The 25,375-nt window shown below is 50.5% G+C and overlaps 1 protein-coding gene across 1 annotated transcript; it reads left to right on the top strand.

The window, feature by feature from the left end:
* The first annotated feature begins 2,964 nt into the window (after window positions 1–2,964).
* Window positions 2,965–23,812, top strand: LOC136578096 (forkhead box protein K1-like). Its single transcript, XM_066577998.1, has 7 exons — window positions 2,965–3,243; window positions 6,096–6,289; window positions 6,389–6,534; window positions 17,076–17,354; window positions 18,302–18,520; window positions 19,222–19,441; window positions 22,947–23,812. Exons 1-6 carry the CDS (start codon window positions 2,965–2,967, stop codon window positions 19,404–19,406), a joined length of 1,302 nt encoding a protein of 433 aa, XP_066434095.1. The 3' UTR covers window positions 19,407–19,441; window positions 22,947–23,812.
* The last annotated feature ends 1,563 nt before the right edge of the window (window positions 23,813–25,375 follow it).

Genomic DNA, 25,375 nt, shown 5'->3' with positions numbered 1-25,375 from the left:
TAACTTCACGGCACATGGGGAAGTGGACAGTACAGGAGTCACACTCCCAATAAGAGTTGGGCCTTTGGGTCATACTACTGTCACTTTGTGCAGTAGCTGTCGGGATTCCTAGTCCGTGTCCAAACTGACAACTAGGTGGCTGTCGCATATATGAATCAAGGCAGAAGCAGGAAAAATCCGAGCATGTCCGGAAACGCACCTCGCAGCCATCTCTGCAGCCCACATACCAGGCATGGACAACTGGATGGCAGACTTTCTAAACAGAGTCTATACGGGGGAGAATGGGATCTGCACCCAGACGTTGGCATGATGGCATCCGGAATCAATTGCAAAATTCCAACCTTCATGTCCAGGGCAAAGGATCCTCAAGCATGGGCAGTAACGCTCTTGTATTCAGTGGACAGACTTCAAGTTGCCCTGCATATTTCTCCCATTCCAGCTCATTCCTTGCCCTTTCAAGAAGATCAAACCAGAAGGTCTTCCAGTGGTACTCGTGGCTCCGAACTGGCCTCGATTTAAGCAGACCTAGTCGACCTACTCATTGTCTCAATGACGCCTTCCACTTTCAGATCTTTTTCTGGAGGGACCCCTCTTCCACCCGAGTTTAGCCACACTTCATTTAATGGCCTGGTGGTTGAGGTTCCGATCCAGAGGGATCTGGGTGTTACTGAACCGGTCATCCAGACTATTTTGACAGCTAGTAAATCCTCCTCTCTGGTTCGCCACCAGGTGTGGAAAGCTTACTTCCTCTGGGGCAGTTGGTGTCGTTTTCCCCTTTCCCGACTACTTTTCTTCAGGCCGGTCTAGACATGGATTTGGGCCTCAGCTCCTTGAACGGACAGATATCGGCCCTGTCCATCCGTTACCAGCACCCATTGGTGTAGAAAGTGACCATCCACACCTTCTTACGGTGAGTTGCCCATGCCGCTCCTCCCTATCGTTCTCCAGTTCTGCCTTGAGACCTTAACCCCTTAAGGACCAGGCTGTTTTGTACCTTAACCCTTTCCAATCCATAAAATTTTTTTTTTCTCATCCATTCTCCCCAGCTCCAATTTATTTGGAGCTGGGGAGAATGGATGAGAAAAAAAAACATTTTCCCTTCACCCTCCTGAACTGACAGTTCAGGAGGGTGCATGTGCTCACTGCACCGTGGGGGAATACGGAAGTAATACTTCCGCATTCTCCCTTCTGCCTCCCGTCTCGGCGATCATGTGACCGCTGGGGGTCAGGTAACATCGGCAGTCACATGATCGCTGGACGGAATCTTTGTGCATTACATAGCGCTAATTGAGCGCTATGTAATGTGTAAAGGAGAAGGCAGAAAGGGTTAAAACCCCTTTCTGCCTTCTCCTCGGGGTGCTTGATGAGGACCAGTGCAGGAGTGCATCTGCACCTGATGTGTCTGATGATCGGGTGCAGATGCACTCCTGCACTGCAGTGTCGCCTGTCCTGACATCGGACCTGTGGAGGGAAATAATGATGCTGGGGCAGGCCCGACATTGGAACGGAAAGGCTTAAGGACCAGGCACTTTTAGGGATTTTACCCATGTGGTGGTTTTACTGCCCTATTCTTTTTCCTTTTAGCTATCATAATTTATTTTTGCTGGTGTTTTTTTTTCCGTGACAGAGGGCGGTTTTATCTTTTTCACTGACTTTTTTTAGTTTTATTGGGGGTAAAAAGCTTAAAAAATTTTTTTTAAGCATTTCTAGTTATTTCTTTTTTTAAATTAGTATATTTACACTAAAATAAAGTATGGGAACGGGTTAACTTTCACTTTAACCATGTCCCTCTCCACTTAAGCGAGACTTCCCAGCTCGCCTTTTTGCCTTTTTGGTGGCTGTCCCCTTCATTCACGGAGTCAGTTTGCAGCCGTCTCGATCGATCCTCCCTTCTCTGTTGTACCCCAGGACAAGGTGTCCTCTCTCCTACCATAGTTGGTATCCTTCCACATCGATGAGGACCTTGTGCTGCCATCCTTCTGCCCTGCAGACGTACATCCGAGGGCGCGCACTCTCCATAACCTCAATCGATCCTCCCTTCCCTGTTGTACCCCAGGACAAGGTGGTCCTCCGCCCTGTGTCCTCTCTCCTACCATAGTTGGTATCCTTCCACATCGATGAGGACCTTGTGCTGCCATCCTTCCGCCCTGCAGACGTACATCCGAGGGCGCGCACTCTCCATAAGCTTGATTTTGGTTTGTGCTCCAACAATCTCTTTGGCTCAGACTTCCGCTATGACTCCCTTTTCATGATTCTGGACGTCCTAGAAAAGGCCTTGCGGCTTCCAAGTTGCTCATTTCACACTGGATCAAGTCAGCGATGATGTTGGAATACTGCGTAAAGGGCAGAGATCCTCCTTTCCGCGTTATATTCGGGTCAGGCTATGAGGTGCCTCTTGGGCAGTGCATAACGGCGCTTCCACCCCTGGCGGCTGCTCTAGAACGTCCCACGGTCTAAGCTGTGTCCTTTAATGCTTCAGTCAAGAAAATTAGAATTTTGTACTTTGTCCTAAAATCTTTGATTCGTCTAGTGGGGGGCACGGCACCCACCCAGTTTTTTTTCAATTCCCCTCTCTCCTTGGAGTGGTTTCCCCGGAGTCATGCATGTTCTTCACTGTTGCGGTTTAATGCTAAATCTTTTATACTTCACACTTCTGGTTGCAGCTTATTAACATCCTAATGATTAACTTGGTGCCTGCCGGAAGGGTTTAGCTGGTAGGAGGAGCTAACCCTTTTTATGCTTAGTGCCCGCCTACTACTGGCAGCAGCTATACCCGTGGTCCAAGCTGTGTTCACAGTAAGTATAACAATCTCCTTTCTCGGCGGCGTGGCCCTTTAATAATGTGTTCGCTCTTTCATGGTTCAGCAGTGTAATTTCTCCTAGTCGGCCACATAAACGCCCCCCGTCGATGGCCCAGAACGCAGGCTGCTTCCCTATAAGCAGAAGTGACACTTGTAACTAGAGATGGCGCTGCTGCTCTTGTCCTGTAAGGTCTCCATCACAAGGGAGACTAGTTGTGCAGCTGGGGGGTATGTTGGCGGTGTGTCGGCCATGATGCATTGCATGAATGTTACAGCTTGTGATTATTTCCCGCAGGATGAATCCAAACCCCCGTATTCGTATGCGCAGCTCATCGTTCAAGCCATCTCCTGTGCAAAAGATCGACAACTCACATTGAGTGGAATCTATGCTCATATTACTAAGCATTATCCTTACTACAGGTCTGCTGACAAAGGCTGGCAGGTACGACTGACTCCGAGAGCTACAAGGGGATGGTGCGAATTAAAGGGATTGTCCACGTTATGGAAGGCCGTCTCACTGGGTCCACGGAGGGGTAAAATAAGAGCAGCCCATGCTGCTGCAGCCAATGGTGGTGCTGCAATGGTCACTGAGCGCGGTCATTGGCTGCAGCAGCTTGTCTGTGGACGGCTCAGGCTGACTGCAGCCTCTAAAGATGGCGTCGGCCAGTAGACCTGAGTCGGTTGTGGGAGACGAGTGGAGAGAGTTATGTGACACCACGGGGGACCTGGTGAAGTGGCCTCAGAGCTCAGACAACAACTTTAAATGGGTTGTACCAGAATTTCAAGTTAATCCCTATCCTCAGGGAAAAACTTGCTGATCGGGGTCTCAACTTGAGAACGGGACCCCAGCGGGCGTCGCAGGAGAGCGTTCCTTTTTTATTTCCCACGTTTTAGAGCGGGGATGCATATGGACAACATTCCATACGCTCCCTATACAAACGTATAGGCCTCCTGCATGGTACGCAGAACAATAGACCATGCTGTGATCGATTTGTCATGCATGGATCAATGAAAGTCTATTGACTCCATACGTGTTCAAAACCCATTCGTGGACATGAGCCCTTTTGAGGTGTTGGGAACCGTGGATGCATGAGGGCGCGCACACAGGGTGACGGGGCTCAGACCATCAGTAGAGAGGATCGTCCAACAAGCAGCTCCAACGGTTTAGTTGTCCGCCATCCAGTGACTGGTGGCGCCATCGTTACACCCCTGTGAGCGTCTTAATCCTGCCTTTGCTGTGAAGCGGCACATGGCACACAAGGGGTCGCAGGAAGCGCCCGCATCATTGTCACACTGCCGTGGCTGCCCGGTCGCCAGAATTATCGCAAGTAGAAAATGTATGGGGTCATCTAGGACAGCAACTTCCATCGCCTACAAGTTTTCACAATCTAGAGGCTCAGTTACATGTGGAGCGACTGGCTGCAAGATACCATACAGAACTTGTATGTCTCCATGCCCGCCCGTATCACATCTTGTATAAAGCTAGAGGCGGCCCAACAGGATACTAGAGTCTCCATGCCCCCCGCATCACATCTTGTATCCAAGCTAGAGGCGGTACAACAGGGTGCTAGAGCCTCCATGCCCACCCGTATCACATCTTGTATCCAAGCTAGAGGCGGTACAACAGGGTACTAGAGCCTCCATGCCACCTGTATCACATCTTGGTTCCAAGCTAGAGGTGGTACAACAGGGTACTAGAGCCTCCATGCCCATCCGTATCACACTTATATCCAAGCTAGAGGCGGAACAACAGGGTACTAGAGCCTCCATGCCCATCCGTATCACACCTATATCCAAGCTAGACGCAGAACAACAGGGTACTAGAGCCTCCATGCCCATCCGTATCACACCTATATCCAAGCTAGAGGCAGAACAGGGTACTAGAGCCCCCATGCCAGCCATATCACATCTTGTATCCAAGCTAGAGGTGGTACAACAGGGTACTAGAGCCTCCATGCCATCCTGTATCACATCTTGTATCCAAGCTAGAGGTGGTACAACAGGGTACTAGAGCCTCCATGTCCACCCGTATAACATCTTGTATCCAAGCTAGAGGCGGTACAACAGGGTACTAGAGCCTCCATGCCCCCCATATCACATCTTGTATCCAAGCTAGAGGCGGTACCACAGGGTACTAGAGCCTCCATGCCCCCGTATCACATCTTGTATCCAAGCTAGAGGCGTTACAACAGGGTCCTAGAGCCTACATATGCCTGCCCGTATCACAGCTTGTATCCAAGCTAGAGGCAGTACAACAGGGTACTAGAGCCTACAGGGGGTCCGTTCTCTACAATAAATGATGCTTTTGCTCTGATATTGTAACCACTTGCTTATAACAATGTTACAATCACACAGAAGGTTTCATCTTCAACTTCTAGGGACAAGATTTTTTTTTTATTGGACAAAGAGGATGTTAGCCTGCGGGTCGCCCGGCCTCCGTGATGAGATGGTTACCAGTGCAGCTCTGGGCCTAGCGAAGGCTTCCAGGCCTGCCGTGTACTGAACCATATTACCCCCTGCCTAAGGCATGGCTTAATATGTGAACATGAAAAGCAGAAGAGATTTCAATATTCAGGTCTGCTAAATAATTCCAACCGACTCTTCCAAATCCTTACTACAAAAGTGAGAGGTATGAAAGTCACATGATGTATCTCACATGGGGGCGGCACTACGTTGTTTGCTCACCCGTGTGGAGGAAGTCATGTGTACCCCACAATGGTGGCAATGAAAACCTCTCAACTCGGAGGATGGAGACTAACGCTGTGGGCTCTGATGCGGGGTGAAGGGTTTACATATAAGGTTTTACAAGTAGCAAAGCCATAAAGCCAAATCTGTAAACACAGCAGTGTGATAGTGATGTGTATCCAGAGGGTGGCGCTCACAGGCCAGGAGACCTTGCTGAAGCATCGCAGGGTATGGTAAGCACGATCAGATGATCGCTAGTCGGGACTAAAAGACAGGAGAAACACAAAAACGGGTGTTCTCTGCCCCAAACTGAGTAAAAAGTACCGTTCTGGCGGTCAGACGGCGGCGGCGGTGTGGGCCCACGAAATGAAGTTGTCATGTAAACGCGACCCTCCAAAACTGGGGCAGCTCTAGTTCCTGTTTCACTTTACGTCCCTGACAGCTTGATAGTTTCCAGTACATGACATGGAAAGATACAAGTCGCCCCGTAAAGAGGCAGAGGAATAAAGGAGAAAACAAAACTCGAAAGCCAGCCGCACCCTGAAGGGGTTAAATGCGCCGGCTGCCGTGTCCTGGGGCCTTACGTCTTCTGTTTCGCTCTCTCCTCAGAACTCCATACGTCACAATCTGTCGCTGAATCGCTACTTTATAAAAGTACCGCGTTCTCAGGAGGAGCCCGGGAAAGGGTCGTTTTGGAGAATCGATCCTACGTCGGAGGCCAAGCTGGTTGAGCAGGCATTTAGGAAACGTAGGCAGAGGGGGGTTTCATCCTTCCGCACTCCTTTTGGCCCGCTGTCTTCCAGGTATTGCTTCTAGAAACGTTCCCTTCATGTTTTGTCGGGTTTATTTCCTTTTCTTCCTTTTTTTTTTTTCTTGCTTGAAGAATGTTGTCCTTGTTGTAGGAGCGCCCCCGCGTCCCCCACCTACCCGGACTCCTGCGGCTTGCAGACCCCAGACAGCATGTCTCGAGAAGGATCCCCTGTTCCACATGATTTTGGCTTTAAGATGGCCTCTGTCCCAGAGTATCGGTACTCCCAGAGTGCACCAGGTTAGTAACACAATTCCTGGAGGCCAAGCTGACTTTACACGACCTGTATATAACCTATTAAGCCCTGCCGTGGGTTTGTGGCAGGGCTTAATGTGTGACTCTTACATTATACTGCAGTGTATTGGAGAAGTAAGTTTAGGCCGGCTGCACACCACCGGGTTTGAATTGCAGAATCCGCGATCGTTTCCCGCATGGTCAAACCAATAGAGCATCCGCGGGTACACGCACACGAGCGGACAGTGGCCCTTCCGTAATTGACATTGTGGAAATGGCGCAGAATCCACGTCCTCTCTAGACGATGCAGGGAAGGGCAGGAGTTAAAAAAAAAATGTGTACTGTGCATGTCTGATGGCGAGCGGCGCGGAGCATCTGCGGTACAGAAGAGAAGACGGAATGACAAGTATGCGCGGCCGTCGGCCCGGGAACGGGGTCGGATTTCGAGCTCCCGCATGTAGAATTCGGCTAACGGGACTAGAAGACCATGTGAAAGTTTATTCATACACAATCTTAAAAATGCAATACGCCAAGCTCCGTGTCCGCGGGTACCACAAAACTACTAAACAATAAAAAAAAACTTACGGGCGATTCATGATTAAAAACAAAAACCTGCTTTCTTCTTGTTGCGTAATGAACTGAGCAGCCCGACGAGGTGCAGGATGAGTGTTACTATATGAACCGCCTGGGGAGGCGCTGCCTGTACGGGGCACCAGATAGATTCTGGCCTTCGTCTCATGGCGTCCGTTAGAGCTCTATTCTCTACTAACTCACATTTAGTCTTTTTTTTTTTTTTGTTTTCTGGTTTTCCACAACACAAACTTAAAAAAATAATAATCGCCCAATTCCCAGGCCCATAATACCGTTGTCTGCCAGTGGAGCGCGCTTATTGTGGGGTGAGGTGCAGTTTCCATCGGCACCATTTTAGGATAAATATACAACTTTTTGATCACTTATTGCGTTTTAATGAAAAATAGCAATTCTGTTTTTTTTAAGCCTTTTACCATCTGAGGACATAATGTTATTGCACTGGTTACTACGAGCGTGTTGATGTTTAACTCCTTGACAACCACTCATACGTCTTTTGGTCGCGGCTGTTAAGAGTCTTTATTCTGATGTTCTGTCTTCAGAAGCCTGGCATTGGTCTCCCGTACCAAGGAGAGCGGATGCTTAGCTGTTAGATAACAGCCTGGCACCTGCTCAAACAAGCCCGGCTGTTTAACTCTTCACATGCCGTGGTCAGTGTGACTGTGGCATGTAAAATGCTGACAGAAGGGGGGTGCTTCCTCTTACCCATCGGACCCCTTCGATGTGATCATGCTGTCCTGATGGGTTGCTATGGCCTTTGGGTTTGCCAGCTACAGGCTCAGCCTCTGGCTCAGTTTCATAGGCTTTACAATACATTGCTATACAAATGTGTATTAGAAGTATAATAAAATATGCTGACTTCTCGTTCATATCATTGGGGGGCACTGCTGAAGACCGTGTGGCATAGAAACTGCCACTAGTGGACTAGTGGCAGAAAAGTGTTCGCTCCTCCTACAAGCTATGCCCATCCTGCAGGCACCAAACTAACCAGTTCTGTTGTCTGCCCTGGCCTCAGAAGAAAAGGCAGCATGTTGAAGCTTAAAACATGAATGTTACACACCAGCCATATTGTCTCCCCTTTTTCCAGAAAACTCCCCACCTCCTTAAAGGCAGGCGAGCGCATAGGGGTGGGTGTAGTGGGGACCCCTCTAGGACTTGGGAGGCCTCTTCCTTATTTATCAAGAGGATAGTAGACAGAAGATTCGAATTCCTCTGAAAACACAGCACTCCCTTCATTGGTGGCTGGATTCCCCACAGATCTATCTGGGATGCTCATTTATGATCCTTCAATGGCAGGTATTCCCCATGGATGCCAGTCTCTTTAGCTAGTGAGGTCTTCTGTGAAATCTCATGCCACAAGGTACTTGAACTGAATAGGAATCCAGACTGCCAATAAATGTGTTGGAATTTAGGGCTGTTCTGTCGCTTCATCACTTCCCACCCCAGTTGACACGTCGCCCAGTTCGAGTACCACAGCTTGAGGGTCATGGCAGAAGCAGCAAAGGTCTTGAACTGGGATGAAGATCATCTCTCAGTACACTCGGTGGTCCATATACCGGGAATAGACAACTGGGATATCAGGCTTCCTAGGTGGGGAGACAGTCGATCTGGGAGATGGGAGCTACATCCAGACGTTTTTTGAGCAATTTATCGAAAGTGGGGCCAACCGGACATTAATTAGGTGGCGTCCAGAATCAATCAACAGCTGCCAATCTTTGTGGCCAGATCTCATGATCCGCTCTAGTAATTCCCTGGACAGGGCTTTTGTACGCATGTCCCCCCTTTCCACTAATCCCTCGACTTCTCAAGAAGGTCACAATGGAAGGTCTCTTGGTGATTCTCATTGGCACTGCCAGGCATGGGACACGGATCTCGTTGACTCTCCATGGCGACTTCCTCATCGAAAGGATCTTCTCTTACAGGGACCCCTCTTCCACCTGAATTTATCCATGCTTCAGTTAACGGCATGGCAGTTGAAGCCACGGTCTTGAGAGCCCAGGGATTTACGGAACCTGTCATTCAAGCATTCGTCTAGGGTTTACCATTGCATTTGGAAAAGTTTCTTTGCTGCGAACACCACTTTCACCCAATGCGTTCTTGTTCATCACCCCACCTGTCCTTTCTACAGCAGGGTATGGATATGAGCTTGAGCCTTAGTTCCATAAATGACAAATATTTGCTTGATCCATACATTTGCAGCACCCACTGGCCTCATAGTCGGCCATATGTACAGTCCTACAAGGACTTGCTCACACCACCAGTACATGGTCTTGCAGCTTCCAAAGTGGTCATCACTTTCTGGATCCGATCAGTGGTTGTAGAGGCCTACTGTGTCAATGACAGAGAGCCTGCATTCTGAGTTACGGCGTGCTCCACTCGGGCAGGCGGGGTTCACGTGCCGTAAGCAACGGTGCTTCTGCTATTCAAGTGTGTAAGGCAGCTGCATGGACCTCTTTGCACATTTCTTCAAAATGTTACCGGAAGAATACTTTCCATAGTGTCCATTCATGACAGCACACATGGAGGTTGCTCCGCCTGTGATCCTTGGGACAGGAAGGAGTTCTTTAAAAGCCACCTCCCACCGCTTGACTCCAGTGTCTTCCTGTCCCAAACGGACACAGGAGGAGTTCTCCGTGCTGAGGATGGAGGCAGGGGGAGCTGCGAGCGCTACTCACCGGGGCGCGGGGTATCCGGCCAGGGGAGGCAGCTTCCTCGCTCCGTCCGGAGGATCAGCATCTTCAGTGGGGAAGGAGCGGCAGGTGCAGGTGCGACTGCTCTGCGCTCCTCCTCGGCGTCTATCGGCTGCCGGCTTCCGAGTATGGGGCGGCGCTGCGTCGTGCGCGATGACGTCAGACGTCGGCATGACGTCAGACATAGCGCAGGCGCTTAAAGGCGCCAAATTCAAATACAATGATCCCTCTTCATGTCCTAAGGCGACTTTTCCTTCCTGGCTGAGCAAGTATGGATAGCGCTGAAGGGGATAAGATTGTGCCAACTGTAAGTAGTCCACTTGGACAAACATGGGGGACATGTTTTGTGAGTAATGAAGTTTTTCACAGCAGGAGAAAAAAAGGATCAAGAGGTGTGCGTTATGCGCAAAAAAAGTGGACGATAACGCCAAGAGACCCATATGCTCGGACTGTACTTCAAAAATAGTTAGACGAGCAACACAACCTATTACAGGGTATTCATGAAATGGTGCAGGAAGAGGTACAGGCATTAAAAGAGCAAACCCTTGACGCCCAACCGGGACTCTCCCGGAAAAGGGTCTGCACCGAAACTTATGGGACCTCTTCACCTGAACACTCAGAGGGAGAGTTTTCAGACAACTCCTCGGAAGTGTCAACCCCCATACTAGAAGGGGATAAAAAGTTCTTTTTCTCAAACATGGACCTGGAGGAACTAATTTCCGCAGTCCGTAACACCATGGAGCTCACTGATACACCGCAGGTCAGATCAGTGCAAGATTAAATGTTTGGGGGCCTCAGAACTCGCTACAAGAAATGCTTCCCAGTTAACGAAAACCTGCGAAACATGATCTTGGATGAGTGGCGCAAACCCACACGAGGGTCCATCATCCAAAAAGAGTTCAGAGAGAGACTCTTTTACGGCGGAGGATTCCTCTCTTTGGCGTATAATCCCCAAAGTTGATGATCCAGTCGCAAAACTGACAAAAAAGATGGCTCTCCCTTTTGAAGACTGCTCCCAGTTGAAAGATCCGATGGAGCGTAAAATGGAGGGGTTCCTGAAAGGCGTATGGGAATCGGCCTCCACGGTCATAGAGACCAACATAGCGGCCACATCAGTGGCAAGGTCCCTACACCTGTGGTTGGATCAGCTGGATTCTCACCTACATTTAAAAACCCCTAGGGAAGAGCTTGTCAAATGCCTACCCCTAATTAAAAAAGTGACAGCTTTCTTAGCGGACGCATCAGGGGAGTCCGTGAGGTTCGCGGCAAGAAATGCGGCCAGAAGGGCCTTATGGCTCAGATCATGGGCAGGAGACCAGACGTCCAAGTCCAGGCTATGCACAATCCCTTTGATGGGTGAATATCTTTTTGGGCCAACACTGGACAAAATCTTGGAGAAAGCAGTAGATAAAAAACTAGGCTTCCCAACAGACTACCTGCCCAAGAAAACCATTCCCTTTCGGAAAGAATATATCCCAAGGGGAAAAAGCAAATGGAAGATGGGTAGGTGGTCCTACCCGAAAGGGGGCAGAGGGAGAACTTCGGGGTTTCCCTCTAGATTTGACCCAAGATAAAAAGTCACGGTGGGGGGGGGGGGGGGGGGAGACTTCTCCCTCCAATACTCAGAAAACTGGCTGCAGATCTCAAAAAGCCCCTGGGTTCTGGAGATAGTCTCTACAGGCTATAAAATCAGGCTAAACTCGAATCCCCCCGATAATTTCTGCATAACACCACTGCAGCCCCCCAACCTCCAAGCAAAATTGGAGGAGGGTGTATTTAATTTGATTAACATAGGAGCAGTTATTCCTGTCCCTGCGGCGGAACAAGGCCAGGGTTATTACTCCCGTTTATTTTTGGTCCCAAAGCCAAACAGCAAACAGTTATTTTGAATCTCAAAAAGTTAAATGCTTATATAAATAATTATATGTTTAAAATGGAAACCATACGCTCGACGGTCCCATTGATAGGTCAGGGTAACGTTATGTGTACTATAGACCTAAAAGATGCGTATTTCCACATCCCCATCCGTGTTACATCTCAAAAATTCTTAAGATTTTCAGTTTATATGGGTAATGCCATACGACATTTTCAATTTATCTGTCTACCGTTCGGCATCTCCTCAGCCCCTAGAGTGTTCACAAAAATCATGATTGAACCAGTTAGGTTCCTGCGGGAGCGCAATATTAAAATCGTCCCTTATCTAGACGATCTCCTACTGATAGCAAGCGACGCTAAAACCATGAGGGCTCAGTTAGAGGAGACGCTACAGCTACTCAGAAAACTAGGCTGGATCATTAATTATGAAAAATCTAGCCTAGTCCCAGAAACTAAAGATTTTTTTAGGGATCCTTCTGGATTCAAAGAAAAATCGGTCCTTTTTACCCGAATCAAAAATTTCCCACATTTTAAGAGATACAAAATTTCCGGAAGAAAAAAGAGGTGTCAGTAAGGGAGACAATGCATATCCTGGGCCTAATGACGTCCTGTCTTCCGGCAGTTCCCTGGTCTCAGTTTCACTCCAGGATTTTACAACAAAAATTGTTGACGACCTGGGATCGTTCCCAGGAATCCCTGGAGGAAAAATTCAAATTACCACTATGGGTAAAAAAAATCCCTAGATTGGTGGCTGGCCCCATCAAACCTGAGGAAAGGAGTCCAGTGGGCACTCTCTCCGTGCATCACTACAAATACAGACGCCAGCGGTACAGGATGGGGTGCCCAAGTGGCAGGTGAAGCCTTGCAGGGATGCCGGTCTAGGTCCACCAGTACCCACTCATCCAATTATAGGGAACTAAGGGCGGTCTGGGAGGCCCTGATTAGATCAGAGGATGTATTACGAGGCAGACATGTGAAAATATTATCAGATAATATGACTACGGTTTCCTTTCTCCGTCACCAGGGAGGCACCTGCTATCCTCGCCTGCAGTATATGGCAAGCAAAATACTATCCTGGGCAGAGGTCAACACGGCATCCCTCTTGGCGGTCCATTTAAAAGGGACTCAAAATCAGGTGGCGGACTTCTTAAGCAGGGAAAAACTGGATCCGGGAAACTGGTCCCTCAACCCGGAAGTATTCTGACATCTTACGGACCAGTGGGGGCTACCACAAGTGGACCTGTTTGCCTCAAGAAAAAACGCAAAATGCCGGGACTTCTCCCTAGATCCAGCAGACCAACCACTAGCATTAGATGCACTGTCCCAAGAATGGGAAATGCCCCTGGATTATGCGTTCCCTCCCTTACCGCTAATAGCCAGATGCCTGCAAAAAAATCGCACGCAGTCACACCACCGTCATATTCATCGCCCCGGCATGGCCAAAAAGACCATGGTATCCAATGCTGAATTGGTTGGCAATACAATCTCCGATAGCGCTACCCCTCAGAGAGGATCTCCTATCCCTGGGTCCAGTTTTGTTCCAGAGAATCCACTGGTTAAAACTGACGGCCTGGCTGCTGAGAGGCAGAGATTAAAAAAACAGGGGCTTTCCAACAAGGTAATTAATACTTTATTCAAGAGTCGGAAATCAACTACCTCGAAAATTTATTATAGAATTTGGGAAGTGTTCTGTACGTGGTATAAACCAGAGAGCCCTAACCTAGATCATCCGGACGTTATTAAAATTCTAGATTTTCTGCAAGCAGGGCTAGACAAGGGTCTTAGTCCCCGAACTCTGCGGGTTCAGACAGCAGCTCGTAGTGCCCTGTTTGATGCTAAACGTTCGGAAAGCAAATGGATTAAAAGATTCCTGAAGGGGGCCAATAGATCAAAACCCTTCGTGAGGGAGCCATCACCGTCATGGGACCTTAATGTAGTCCTGGAGGGCCTCTGCGACCCGCCATTCGAGCCCATTAACCAGATCACGGTGAGAAATCTATCCATAAGTCGCCTTTCTGATCGTCATCACATCGGCTAGGAGAATAGGCGAGTTACAAGCCTTATCTAGTAGAGAGCCCTACTTAAGGGTCTTAGATGACCGGGTAATATTCAAACACACCCCTGACTTCTTACCAAAAGTCGTGTCCCCTTTCCATCTAAATCAAGAAATAACACTGCCATCATTCTGTCAAAATTTTAGTAACACGAAAGAAGAGCGTCTTCATAACCTAGACGTCCATAGAGTAGTAAAAGCCTACCTAGAGGTTACTCAAACTTTCCGAAAGTCAGAAAAGTTTTTTTTCTACAATACCAAGGGGCCAGTAGGGGCAGACCAGCTTCAAAGGACACTATAGCTAGATGGATCAGGTTAGCGATCCAGGAGACCTACAAGACCAGAGGTTTGGTAGCTCCGGAGGGGACGAGGGCCCACTCCACCAGGACTCTCGCCACCTCCTGGGCAGAGCGCAGGGGAGCCTCAATAGATCAGATCTGCAAGGCAGCGACATGGTCTAGTAGAAATACATTCGCAAGACATTATAGACTAGATCTATACTCAAACACAGAGTTGGCCTTTGGACGGAAAGTACTCCAGGTAGTTGCCCCCCCCCTAAAGAAAGCTCTTATGATTTGGTATACCTCCATGTGTGCTGTCATGATGGACGCTATGGAAAGACAAGAATTATTTCTTACCGATAATTCCTTTTCCATGAGTCCATCCTGACAGCACTTGCTTTCCCACCCTTGATTGATGTATATAATGTCTGTACATACGATTAATGTCTTTCAGTGCTAATAAAAAAACTGTTGGACCTCGTATCCGTTGTGATAATTTGGAAGTCACCGGAGTCAAGCGGTGGGAGGTGGCTTTTAAAGAACTCCTTCTTCCTGTCCCAAGGATCACAGGCGGAGCAACCTCCATGTGTGCGGTCATGATGGACTCATGAAAAAGGAATTAACAGTAAGAATAATTCTTGTCTTTTGCATCACGCCTCTCTCGGTCACAGTAAACTGACTGCATGCGTCTTTTTTTTATTTTCCCACCCTTTGACGGACTGCTTTAGAACACCTCAAGGTCTTCAGCTGGTCCCCCAATGATACGGACGAGAAAACAAGATTTTGGTGCTTACTGTGACATCCCTGTCTAGTTCACTGGGGACACACTACCCACCCGTGCTCTATTAGTACTTCAACATATGTTCCTCCTTGTGGGAGTCTTCATTTTGCAGTTGCAGATGATACTATTTCGAGTTACAGCTTTAACGAACAGTTTGTCATGTTCTTGACTGTTTCCATATCCTACTCTACTCCTACTACTTACATAAGAGTAGTGCCTGCTGCAGGGGTATAGCTAGTAGGAGGAGCTAATGTTTTCTGCTTGGTGTCGCCTCCTAGTGGCAGTAGGTATACCACATGATCTGCAGCTCTGTTGCTCAAAGAACAAGACTAGATTTTAAGTACAAAAATCTTGTTGTTCAAGTCCCACAGGGAGACAAAAATAAGGTTTTAAGTAGTAAAAAAGTCAACATCCCCCCCCCCCCCCCCTCTTTTGCTATGTAAAAAAAAAACAAAAAAGTGTGTGGAATTGCTGCATTTCTAATGATCCAGAGGAAAAATGTTGGTACATTTAACCCACCCATGTGAATGTCATGGGGAAAAAGTTTAAAAAAAAAACATGGCGAAAAAAGCTAATTTTGCCTCTTTTACCTTACAAAAAAGGAACGAAAAGTGATCAAAATGTCGCGTGGATCCGCAACTCACCCTGCAGGAAATAGAACCCCTATATAAATGTGTCATTGGTGTAAATGTACCGGCCTGCAGAATGCATGTGACGGATTTATGCCGCACGCTGAACGCCGGTTTAGGAAAAAAACATGGCAGACTTACAGCCTCTAGAAAAAATGGAATAAAAAGCAATCAAAATGTTCCCAAAAATTGGATAATGGAGCCTAGAGCTCATCCTGCAGAGTACAGAATGCCCCAATAGAGCTCCGCCGATGGAAGAATAACGCCAGCACTCCAAAGCAAATCTGAAACCTTTGTTTATGTACAAGAATAGCATAAACTTGGTATCAGCGGAATGGACCGCCCCCGAGGATATGATCAGTGTGTTCTGCATGGTGTCGGACCGCCCCCGAGGATATGATCAGTGTGTGTTCTGCATGGTGTCGGACCGCCCCCGAGGATATGATCAGTGTGTTCTGCATGGTGTCGGACCGCCCCCGAGGATATGATCAGTGTGTGAACACCCTAAAAAGGGAAATCCACAAAACTAAGTTTTATACAAAACACTCTGTTCCCACAAATGTCATTACAAAATACGACTTGTCCTGAAAGGTTACTAGATGAGAAGTCAAATAACGTGCTGCGCCCCCGGTATATCGGGATGAGCTGACTTGAAAACCATCTTGTGGCGTTGGACCTTCTGGTTTGTCTGCCTCCATTCGGGGATGTACTTACCTGGGCAATGTCCAGTATTACCGGGATGCCAGAGCTGGGGAAGAAATACCCTGCAGAAGGGATTCTGGCTTTTGCCTTAACCCTACAAGAATGCAGAATTCTGAGGGTTGGCTCTGTGTGTGCCTAATGCCCAGGACCTCTAGGGCTGTATGGTTTTTGCTTTATAGCCTAGAGGCCTTTTATGGCTTGGGCTTACGGCCTCATGGCCAGTAGATTTTCTTGCTTGGTCTTTATAACCTTTATGGCTTGGCCTTATTACCTCAAACTCCAAATGAGCCTATTGTAGAATGTGTTGCTCTCCCAATAATGGCGCTGGGATTTCTTGGCGAATGCCTGCACAGAGTTGGGATTAGAGCAGGAAGGTCTGTTCTGTTCTAGTAATTCTGCTGGGACCGCACTCTGGTGAAGGACCTGGTTGGGGAATACGGCGTCCAGGAATACGCTGTGCTTGATTGCCTTCCGAGGGAAGTATGGGTTTGGCCCAGAACCCGATAGTTTTTTTTTTTGTTTTTTTTTAATTTTCTCCTTTTGGGAAGCCTAAAGTTTAGAATTAACGGCCGGACATAATTCTTATTTTTTTACCACCCCCTAAATGCTGCAAAAGCACCGCCCCTCCGAAAAATGGCACAGTCGCAATTTTTTTTCTTCATTTTACCTGTATTATAGAGGTTTTTAAAAGTTTCCCAATACATTGTATGGTACAATAAACGGTAGCATTAAAGATGCAACTGTTCCCACCGAAAACAAGCGCTTGTACGGCTTCGCTGATGAGAAGATAGTCGTAGCACCTGGAACACAGGGATGAAAAGCGGCTGGTAGTTAAAGGGTTAAAGCATAATGGCTGACCAATCCAGATTACTTTTGTGTCTATGTACTTCTGTAGACTATTACTGTATTCGTTCTTCATAACCTGCATTTATTGATGTTTTGTGGCAGGTTCTCCAGTGAGCGCCCAGCCGGTTATCATGGCAAAGCCTGTAGCACAAACCAATTTTGTGGCAAAACCTTTGGCCTACATGCCTGCTTCCATCATGACCTCCCAGCCAACAAGCCATGCCATCCATGTGGTGCAGCAGGCACCTACCGTCACCATGGTGCAGGTAGTCACCACACCGACTAATTCAGCAAATGGATACATAATTGCAAACCAGAGGCCTCCTTGTACCAGAGATGAAGTGCGTGGAGCAGCTATGGACGGCGTCGCGTCTGCCAGAGGTCAGAACAGGTTGCCTATTTTATAGTAAACCTGAGTTTTCAACAAGTTTTCTAAAATACTCCTGATCTTCCTCACCCGCTCAATTCCTGCTGTCTGCACCCTGCGTCATTATCGGCACAGTACTAAACTTGTTATATGTACCTCCTGTCATCTGAAATTTCATGAAAGTTGAGGGATAGCGATGACCTGAAGCTTATGACTATGAAAATTCAAAAGAAATTGACGGCTGCCCGCCCCCCCCTCCCCGTCTGCCTTGACGAGGCGCTGTCTGCCCCGCCCCCCTCCCCGTCTGCCTTGACGAGGCGCTGTCTGCCCCGCCCCCCTCCCCGTCTGCCTTGACGAGGCGCCGTCTGCCCCGCCCCCCTCCCCGTCTGCCTTGACGAGGCGCCGTCTGCCCCGCCCCCTCCCCGTCTGCCTTGACGAGGCGCCGTCTGCCCCGCCCCCTTCCCCGTCTGCCCCGCCCCCTTCCCCGTCTGCCTTGACGGGGCGCCGTCTGCCCCCCCCCCCCCCCTTCCCCGTCTGCCTGGACGGGGCGCCGTCTGCCCCGCCCCCCCCCCCCCCTCCCCGTCTGCCCGGACGGGGCGCCGTCTGCCCCCCCCCCCCCTCCCCGTCTGCCCGGACGGGGCGCCGTCTGCCCCCCCCCCCCCCTCCCCGTCTGCCCCCCCCCCCCCCCGTCTGCCCGGACGGGGCGCCGTCTGCCCCGCCCCCCTCCCCGTCTGCCCGGACGGGGCGCCGTCTGCCCCGCCCCCCCCCCTCCCCGTCTGCCCCGCCCCGTCTGCCCCCCCTCCCCTCCTTTTCTTTCTGTCTTGTCCTTCTCTTCCTCCCGGCTCATCCGCCTCCCCTGTTCCTTATTGCTAGTGGCAGCAGCTATTCTGGGTCCCCCAATGAACGTGACGAGTGATGAATTGTACATCCAAGTAACACAAATTCCTCTTTTGGTTTGCAGGCATGAAGGAGGAGGTGAACACCATCACATTTGCTACAATTCCCACTTTTCCAACTGCCAGCAGGGTGATTCAGACCGTAGCGAGTGCCTTGCCCCAAACTGTTCAGGGGCAGAAAGTGACTCTTCTGCAGCAAGCAGCTCCAGTCAGCATAGCCCAGCACTCTCCAGTGGTGACGAAAGAAGTCGTGACAGCTGCCAGCCTACCGGCAAACATGTATGGTATGTAGACCAATCACAGCCCGGCTCTCCAAGTAGATGAAAGTAGCCACATAAAGATGGCGACCTTGGAGAACTCTAAATATTAGTCAGATCCCAGCTCTACACAGTGATAGTGATTACAGTGCTGTTACCTCCAGTGACTACGGATGTCTCCTCTCATATCACTTTTGGTGAGGTAATGCCTTTTACCCCTTCAGGTGGTAATGCTATGATTTGTCAGTAATACCGCCCCCTTTCACTGGTAAGACTGTCCCTTCCTTAGTCTCTCCGCTGTAGTCGGTGCCGTTTTGGTGAAGTGCCCCCTTGACGACTTGGTTATGTGATCATGTGACAAACACATGATCCCTGCAAACCTACCCAGCCTCGCTAACACAGAGGCCGGGGATTCGCAGCAGCGATAACGTGTATTGGGTCATGTGATCGCTCAACCAGGCAGTTAGCGGGGCACTTGAATAAAACTACGGTGGCTGGCAACGAAGTCAGGAGAGTATGGTCAGTTTTATTTTATTACACTGCTACTGCAGAGCGCCCCCTAGCAGGTCGGCACCCCGGGCAGTGGTTGGGGACGGGCACCATAGCAGTTGAGTGCTCTTCCTCTCTTGGCGGCACGCCACTGCCCGGGGGTGACCAACATGTCCGGCATGACTGTAGCAATGAGCTTTTTACTGCTGATTTAGTAATCTGGTTGATCCTTCCGACAGCTCTTACCAACCCTCTGCAGCTTCTGGCTGCTCAGGCCAGTACCTCTCTCCCGGTCACCGTGTCCAGTGGGGTGGAGCGAGAGACCCTGAAGGAACCAGAGGCTAAACGACCACGTCTGGATGAGAGCTGCGGGTCACAAGCTGAAGCCATGGCATCCATGCCAGCAGAAGGGACGGGCGAATGAGATGAAATATAGTCCTTGTAAAGATGAATGTTCAGGTAATTCTAACAAGTACTTTATAGGGAGTCTGTCGGCCCATGTCAGCCCCATAGACTAAACGTAGACTCCCAGGAGGTGACACGCTGAGTCTGGGGATGTTGGCCTCGCACCTACCTTCCCTGCCGTGTACCCGCTGTGTATGGTGCAGCGTCGACCCATGTCAGCCCCATAGACTAAACGTAGACTCCTAGGAGGTGACACGCTGAGTCTGGGGATGTTGGCCTCGCACCTACCTTCCCTGCCGTGTACCCGCTGTGTACGGTGCAGCGTCGGCCCATGTCAGCCCCATAGACTAAACGTAGACTCCTAGGAGGTGACACACTGAGTCTGGGGATGTCGGCCTCGCACCTACCTTCCCTGCCGTGTACCCGCTGTGTACGGTGCAGCGTCGGCCCATGTCAGCCCCATAGACTAAACGTAGACTCCCAGGAGGTGACAGGCTGAGTCTGGGGTTGGTGGCCCCGCACCTACCTTCCCTGCCGTGTACCCGCTGTGTACGGTGCAGCGTTGGCCCATGTCAGCCCCATAGACTAAACGTAGACTCCTAGGAGGTGACACGCTGAGTCTGGGGATGTCGGCCTCGCACCTACCTTCCCTGCCGTGTACCCGCTGTGTATGGTGCAGCGTCGGCCCATGTCAGCCCCATAGACTAAACGTAGACTCCTAGGAGCTGGCACACTGAGTCTGGGGTTGCTGGCCCCGCACCTACCTTCCCTGCTGTGTATGGTGCAGCGTCGGCCCATGTCAGCCCCATAGACTAAACGTAGACTCCTAGGAGGTGACACACTGAGTCTGGGGATGTCGGCCTCGCACCTACCTTCCCTGCCGCGTACCCGCTGTGTATGGTGCAGCGTCGGCCCATGTCAGCCCCATAGACTAAACGTAGACTCCTAGGAGCTGGCACAGTGAGTCTGGGGTTGGTGGCCTCGCACCTACCTTCCCTGCCGCGTACCCGCTGTGTATGTTGCAGCGTCGGCCCATGTCAGCCCCATAGACTAAACGTAGACTCCTAGGAGGTGACACGCTGAGTCTGGGGTTGGTGGCCCCGCACCTATCTTCCCTGCCGCGTACCCGCTGTGTATGGTGCAGCGTCGGCCCATGTCAGCCCCATAGACTAAACGTAGACTCCTAGGAGCTGGCACAGTGAGTCTGGGGTTGGTGGCCTCGCACCTACCTTCCCTGCCGCGTACCCGCTGTGTATGGTGCAGCGTCGGCCCATGTCAGCCCCATAGACTAAACGTAGACTCCTAGGAGCTGGCACAGTGAGTCTGGGGTTGGTGGCCTCGCACCTACCTTCCCTGCCGTGTACCCGCTGTGTACGGTGCAGCGTCGGCCCATGTCAGCCCCATAGACTAAACGTAGACTCCTAGGAGGTGACACGCTGAGTCTGGGGATGTCGGCCTCGCACCTACCTTCCCTGCCGCGTACCCGCTGTGAATGGTGCAGCGTCGGCCCATGTCAGCCCCATAGACTAAACGTAGACTCCTAGGAGCTGGCACAATGAGTCTGGGGTTGGTGGCCTCGCACCTACCTTCCCTGCCGTGTACCCGCTGTGTATGGTGCAGCGTCGGCCCATGTCAGCCCCATAGACTAAACGTAGACTCCTAGGAGGTGACACGCTGAGTCTGGGGATGTCGGCCTCGCACCTACCTTCCCTGCTGCGTACCCGCTGTGTATGGTGCAGCGTCGGCCCATGTCAGCCCCATAGACTAAACGTAGACTCCTAGGAGCTGGCACAGTGAGTCTGGGGTTGGTGGCCTCGCACCTACCTTCCCTGCCGTGTACCCGCTGTGTATGGTGCAGCGTTGGCCCATGTCAGCCCCATAGACTAAACGTAGACTCCTAGGAGCTGGCACAGTGAGTCTGGGGTTGGTGGCCTCGCACCTACCTTCCCTGCCGTGTACCCGCTGTGTATGGTGCAGCGTTGGCCCATGTCAGCCCCATAGACTAAACGTAGACTCCTAGGAGCTGGCACACTGAGTCTGAGGATGTCTGCCTCGCACTTACCTTCCCTGCCGTGTACCCGCTGTGTATGGTGCAGCGTCGGCCCATGTCAGCCCCATAGACTAAACGTAGACTCCTAGGAGCTGGCACAGTGAGTCTGGGGTTGGTGGCCTCGCACCTACCTTCCCTGCCGTGTACCCGCTGTGTATGGTGCAGCGTTGGCCATGTCAGCCCCATAGACTAAACGTAGACTCCTAGGAGCTGGCACACTGAGTCTGAGGATGTCTGCCTCGCACTTACCTTCCCTACTGTGTACCCGCTGTGTATGGTGCAGCGTCGGCCCCGTAGACTCCGAGGAGCTGGCACACTGAGTCTGGGGATGTCTGCCTCGCACCTACCTTCCCTGTAGTGTACCCGCTGTGTATGGTGCAGCGTCGGCCCCGTAGACTCTGAGGAGCTGGCACACTGAGTCTGGGGAAGTCTCCTCGCACCTACCTTCCCTGCCGTGTACCCGCTGTGTATGGTGCAGCGTCGGCCCCGTAGACTCCGAGGAGCTGGCACACTGAGTCTGGGGAAGTCTCCTCGCACCTACCTTTCCTGCTGCGTATGGTGCAGCGTCGGCTCCCCGCTCCACACAATCCCCACACGCCCCGGATGATATATGCCCTGGGCATGAAGGGGTTGCTGCATCAAGTGACGAGTTACAGTTTTTGGCAGTCATTGCCATGCGCTTGTTATTGGGCTACGCAAATTCCGTAAGTCCGCTACATTAACGGTGCGGAATTCTCTTCTGAAAGTGCCGGATCTGTAGTCTATGGGGCTGGTGGGAGCCGACGGGCTCTGGGATTCATGAATGCAAATCTCTCGCTCATTTCCCTGGTCGCCACACGGGTTGGTCCAGATATTTCCTGTACGGCTTGCTTTGTGTTCACTGTATTTTAGAATTCACTAATTGTAATTAAAGTTCTAAGCGGTACTAGTTAAAGGGGTTGTCTGCCACCCTCTGCCCGCATCCTCCACTTGTGCCCCCATTTATAAGTGAAGAGCAGGATTATCTGGCTTCATACGGGTCTATTTAGTGTAACTTGTCTGCTACTGATATGAAGCCAACATGTGAACAAGGCCGGGTGCTCATGGGCAAAATGTTTGACATCTTGGTAGTGGCGTTGCAAAGAAAGTTTTTAAAGGGGTTGTCTGGAGAGGCACTTCAGTAGGACCTCCTGTACTCGAATGCTAAAGTGGTTGCCAAGATCCAGTGCTGCAGCCCCGCTGTGATCCGGCCCGCCTGCCTCCATTCATAGTAAATAGCCAGTCGCTCAATGATTGACCAATTACTGTTTACACGGCCCGACCAAGTGACTCCGACAAATGAGTGACTTACCCTGTCGGCTGCTTGTACACGGCACGACTATTGCCCAAACTTAGTTTCCAGCAACCACTTGGGTGATAAGTGCCTGATATAAAGGTACCTTTACCTCCTCCAGGCGTCTGACTCTAAGAACAATCTGTGTACTTGTATTGCTGTCCTGTGACCCTAATGCTTGTCCTCTCCTCTTGCAGGTCTTGGGGCACTGGAGGTGAATTCTCAGTAATCAAGTGCCTTTCCCCCCGATGGATATATAATGCGTCACCCGCTACAACCTAAAGATCTTCAGATAAGCTAGATAGAAAATGGTGCAAGACTCCTCTTAACAGTCCAAGATACCGTGGCACCTCCTTAGTGTGCAGGACGCTGCTAGTGGGGGCGAGGGCAGGGTAGGAAGTCCTGTGGAGGACCGCAGGGAAACACAAAGTTGCAGGCAATTTTGTTAAGAAGTCCATGGTCTAACAAGACTGCAGGATGCAAATTCTTCCAGTCCGTCATTTGTGTTGCGCTGTGGAGCGCTGCCTGCCCTCCACGGCTGATTGCTAGAACGTGCCCCCTGAGTTCTCCCTTCATCATGTCTAAAGCACTATTTTATAAAGCCGTTTTAATGGCTTCATTAATCTTTGATAACTTTTTTTAATGCCTATAGTTTATTATAAAGATGGATTGCAGATTTCCTTTTGCTCCCGGGCCGCCCGCTTTTTATTTGTAGCGTTGTGCGTCATCTTGTAAATCCTCAAGATGCCCAGAAAAGCGCAGCGCTTCTGAGACGGATAGAAGTGATGCGGACTGCCACGTGTGGATGCTGCTCGGGACTGGTAGTTTCTTGGCTTCTCTAACTATAGCACTTTGATGGACTTAATCTGCACCAATGAATCCTTAGTAATCTAATCGATAGGACCCGGTTTGGCCGTTATCATTCATCTAGACGTTTTCCTGACGCTTTTTGCTTTCTTTTTTCTTTTTGTGAAAGTAGATCCATTTTCTATGTAATGAGACAGCCTGCCAAGTATCCTGCACTCTAAAGTAATTTAAAGTAAAATATTTTACTTACACGCTCTTTAATTGGAATTGCAGATGGGAAGCTGAGGCACTCTATTGGCAGAAGTCTTGGGACACATAGAAGGGGATGAAATGTGATTTTATTTCCATTTTTCTATCCAGTGTTGGGCCTCCTTTGGCCTCAATGTCTGCAGTCCCCCTCCGCGGCCGCTGTCCACCAGATCCCATAGATGTGTGCAGGGATTTGCTCCCATTCCTGGAAGAGCTTCAGATAGTGATGGGGGATGAAAGGCATGCACGGCGGTCTAGTTTGTCAGGAATGTCTCTGTACCCGTTGGCATTGAGGGTGGACTTCACTATAACCAATGGTCCTAGGCCTTCCCAGCCCTCCCACCACCATAACAAAATCTCCTCCAAACTTCACTGTTGGGACAATGCCGTCACGTACAAAGCACTCCCGAGGCAACCGCTACACCAGAGTACCGCCATCCGAATGGAATACAGTGTCCTGTGAGTCATCTGTCCACAACACTTGTTACTTACAGTCCGTCGCTCCGAGCCCCATCGCAGGCGCCGCTGTACATTCACTGCTGTGATGTGTGAAGCCGCTCATTCATGGTAACTCTTCACACACCGTTCCCTACGGATGGTTCTGGTGCTAGTGAAAGTTCCAATGGCCTGTGAGCCCTGAGTGAGGGGAGACTATGTGTGTGATGTCTTCACAGCTCCTACAAGACTTCATTGTCCACGTTCTGTCAGTTTACGAGGTCTCCCTGAACGTGGCGGCGCCGCACACACCGGATGGCTTCCATCTCCCACTAACATGGCCAACAGTGGACTCTGGAAGGTCCAGAAGCTGCGATGTCTGTGCTGATTGGTTGGTGACACCCCCCCACCAGACCCCGTTGTCAGCTCTACACCTGGTGACACCTTCCCCCACCAGACCCCGTTGTCAGCTCTACACCTGGTGACCTCTTCCCCCACCGGACCCCGTTGTCTGCTCTACACCTGGTGACATCCCCCCCACTGGACCCCGTGATCAGCTCTATACCTGGTGACCTCCCCCCACCACCACACCGGAGCCCGTTGTCCAGCTTCATACCTGGTGACATCTACCCCCCCACACACCCACACCCACCGGAGCCCATTGTCCAGCTCTACACCTGGTGACATCCCCCCCCCCCCCCCCACCGGACGCCGTTGTCAAGCTCTACACCTGATGACCTCCCCCCACCGCCAAACCTAGTTGTCAGCTCTACACCTGGTGACATCCCCCCACCGCCAAACCTAGTTGTCAGCTCTACACCTGGTGACATCCCCCCACCGCTGGGCCCCGTTGTCAGCTCTACACCTGGTGACATCCCCACCCCCCCACCGCCGGGCCCCGTTGTCAGCTCTAGACCTGTTGGAATTCTGATGGCTTCTGTACGGGGATCTCCTGTGTGATACTCATGTAATTAATGCTCACACATCTGATTTGCATATCCCTTTTGCCTGACAGCGCAGGCTTAGTGGGTGTTGCAATACTTGTCTTCAACATAGTTGTCTTTTGACCACTTTTCCATAAGTGGGGTCGTTGTCAGCAAGTCCAGTATAACGCAGCACACTCCACGTTGTCTGC

This window comes from Eleutherodactylus coqui, chromosome 8 (assembly GCF_035609145.1).
Source record: "Eleutherodactylus coqui strain aEleCoq1 chromosome 8, aEleCoq1.hap1, whole genome shotgun sequence".
In the NCBI taxonomy this organism is placed as follows: domain Eukaryota; kingdom Metazoa; phylum Chordata; class Amphibia; order Anura; family Eleutherodactylidae; genus Eleutherodactylus; species Eleutherodactylus coqui.
The sequence above is the reverse complement of the archived record's forward strand: the minus strand, read 5'-3'. Positions and strand labels throughout refer to the sequence as shown.

Excerpts from the sequence above, each read along its gene's own strand:
- LOC136578096 (XM_066577998.1), top strand. The coding sequence starts at position 2,965 with ATGGCGCTGCTGCTCTTGTCCTGTAAGGTCTCCATCACAAGGGAGACT. Across the intron at positions 17,355-18,301 it reads CGGCGTCGCGTCTGCCAGAG|GCATGAAGGAGGAGGTGAAC; the intron begins GTCAGAACAGGT and ends TTTGGTTTGCAG. Across the intron at positions 18,521-19,221 it reads CCTACCGGCAAACATGTATG|CTCTTACCAACCCTCTGCAG; the intron begins GTATGTAGACCA and ends TCCTTCCGACAG.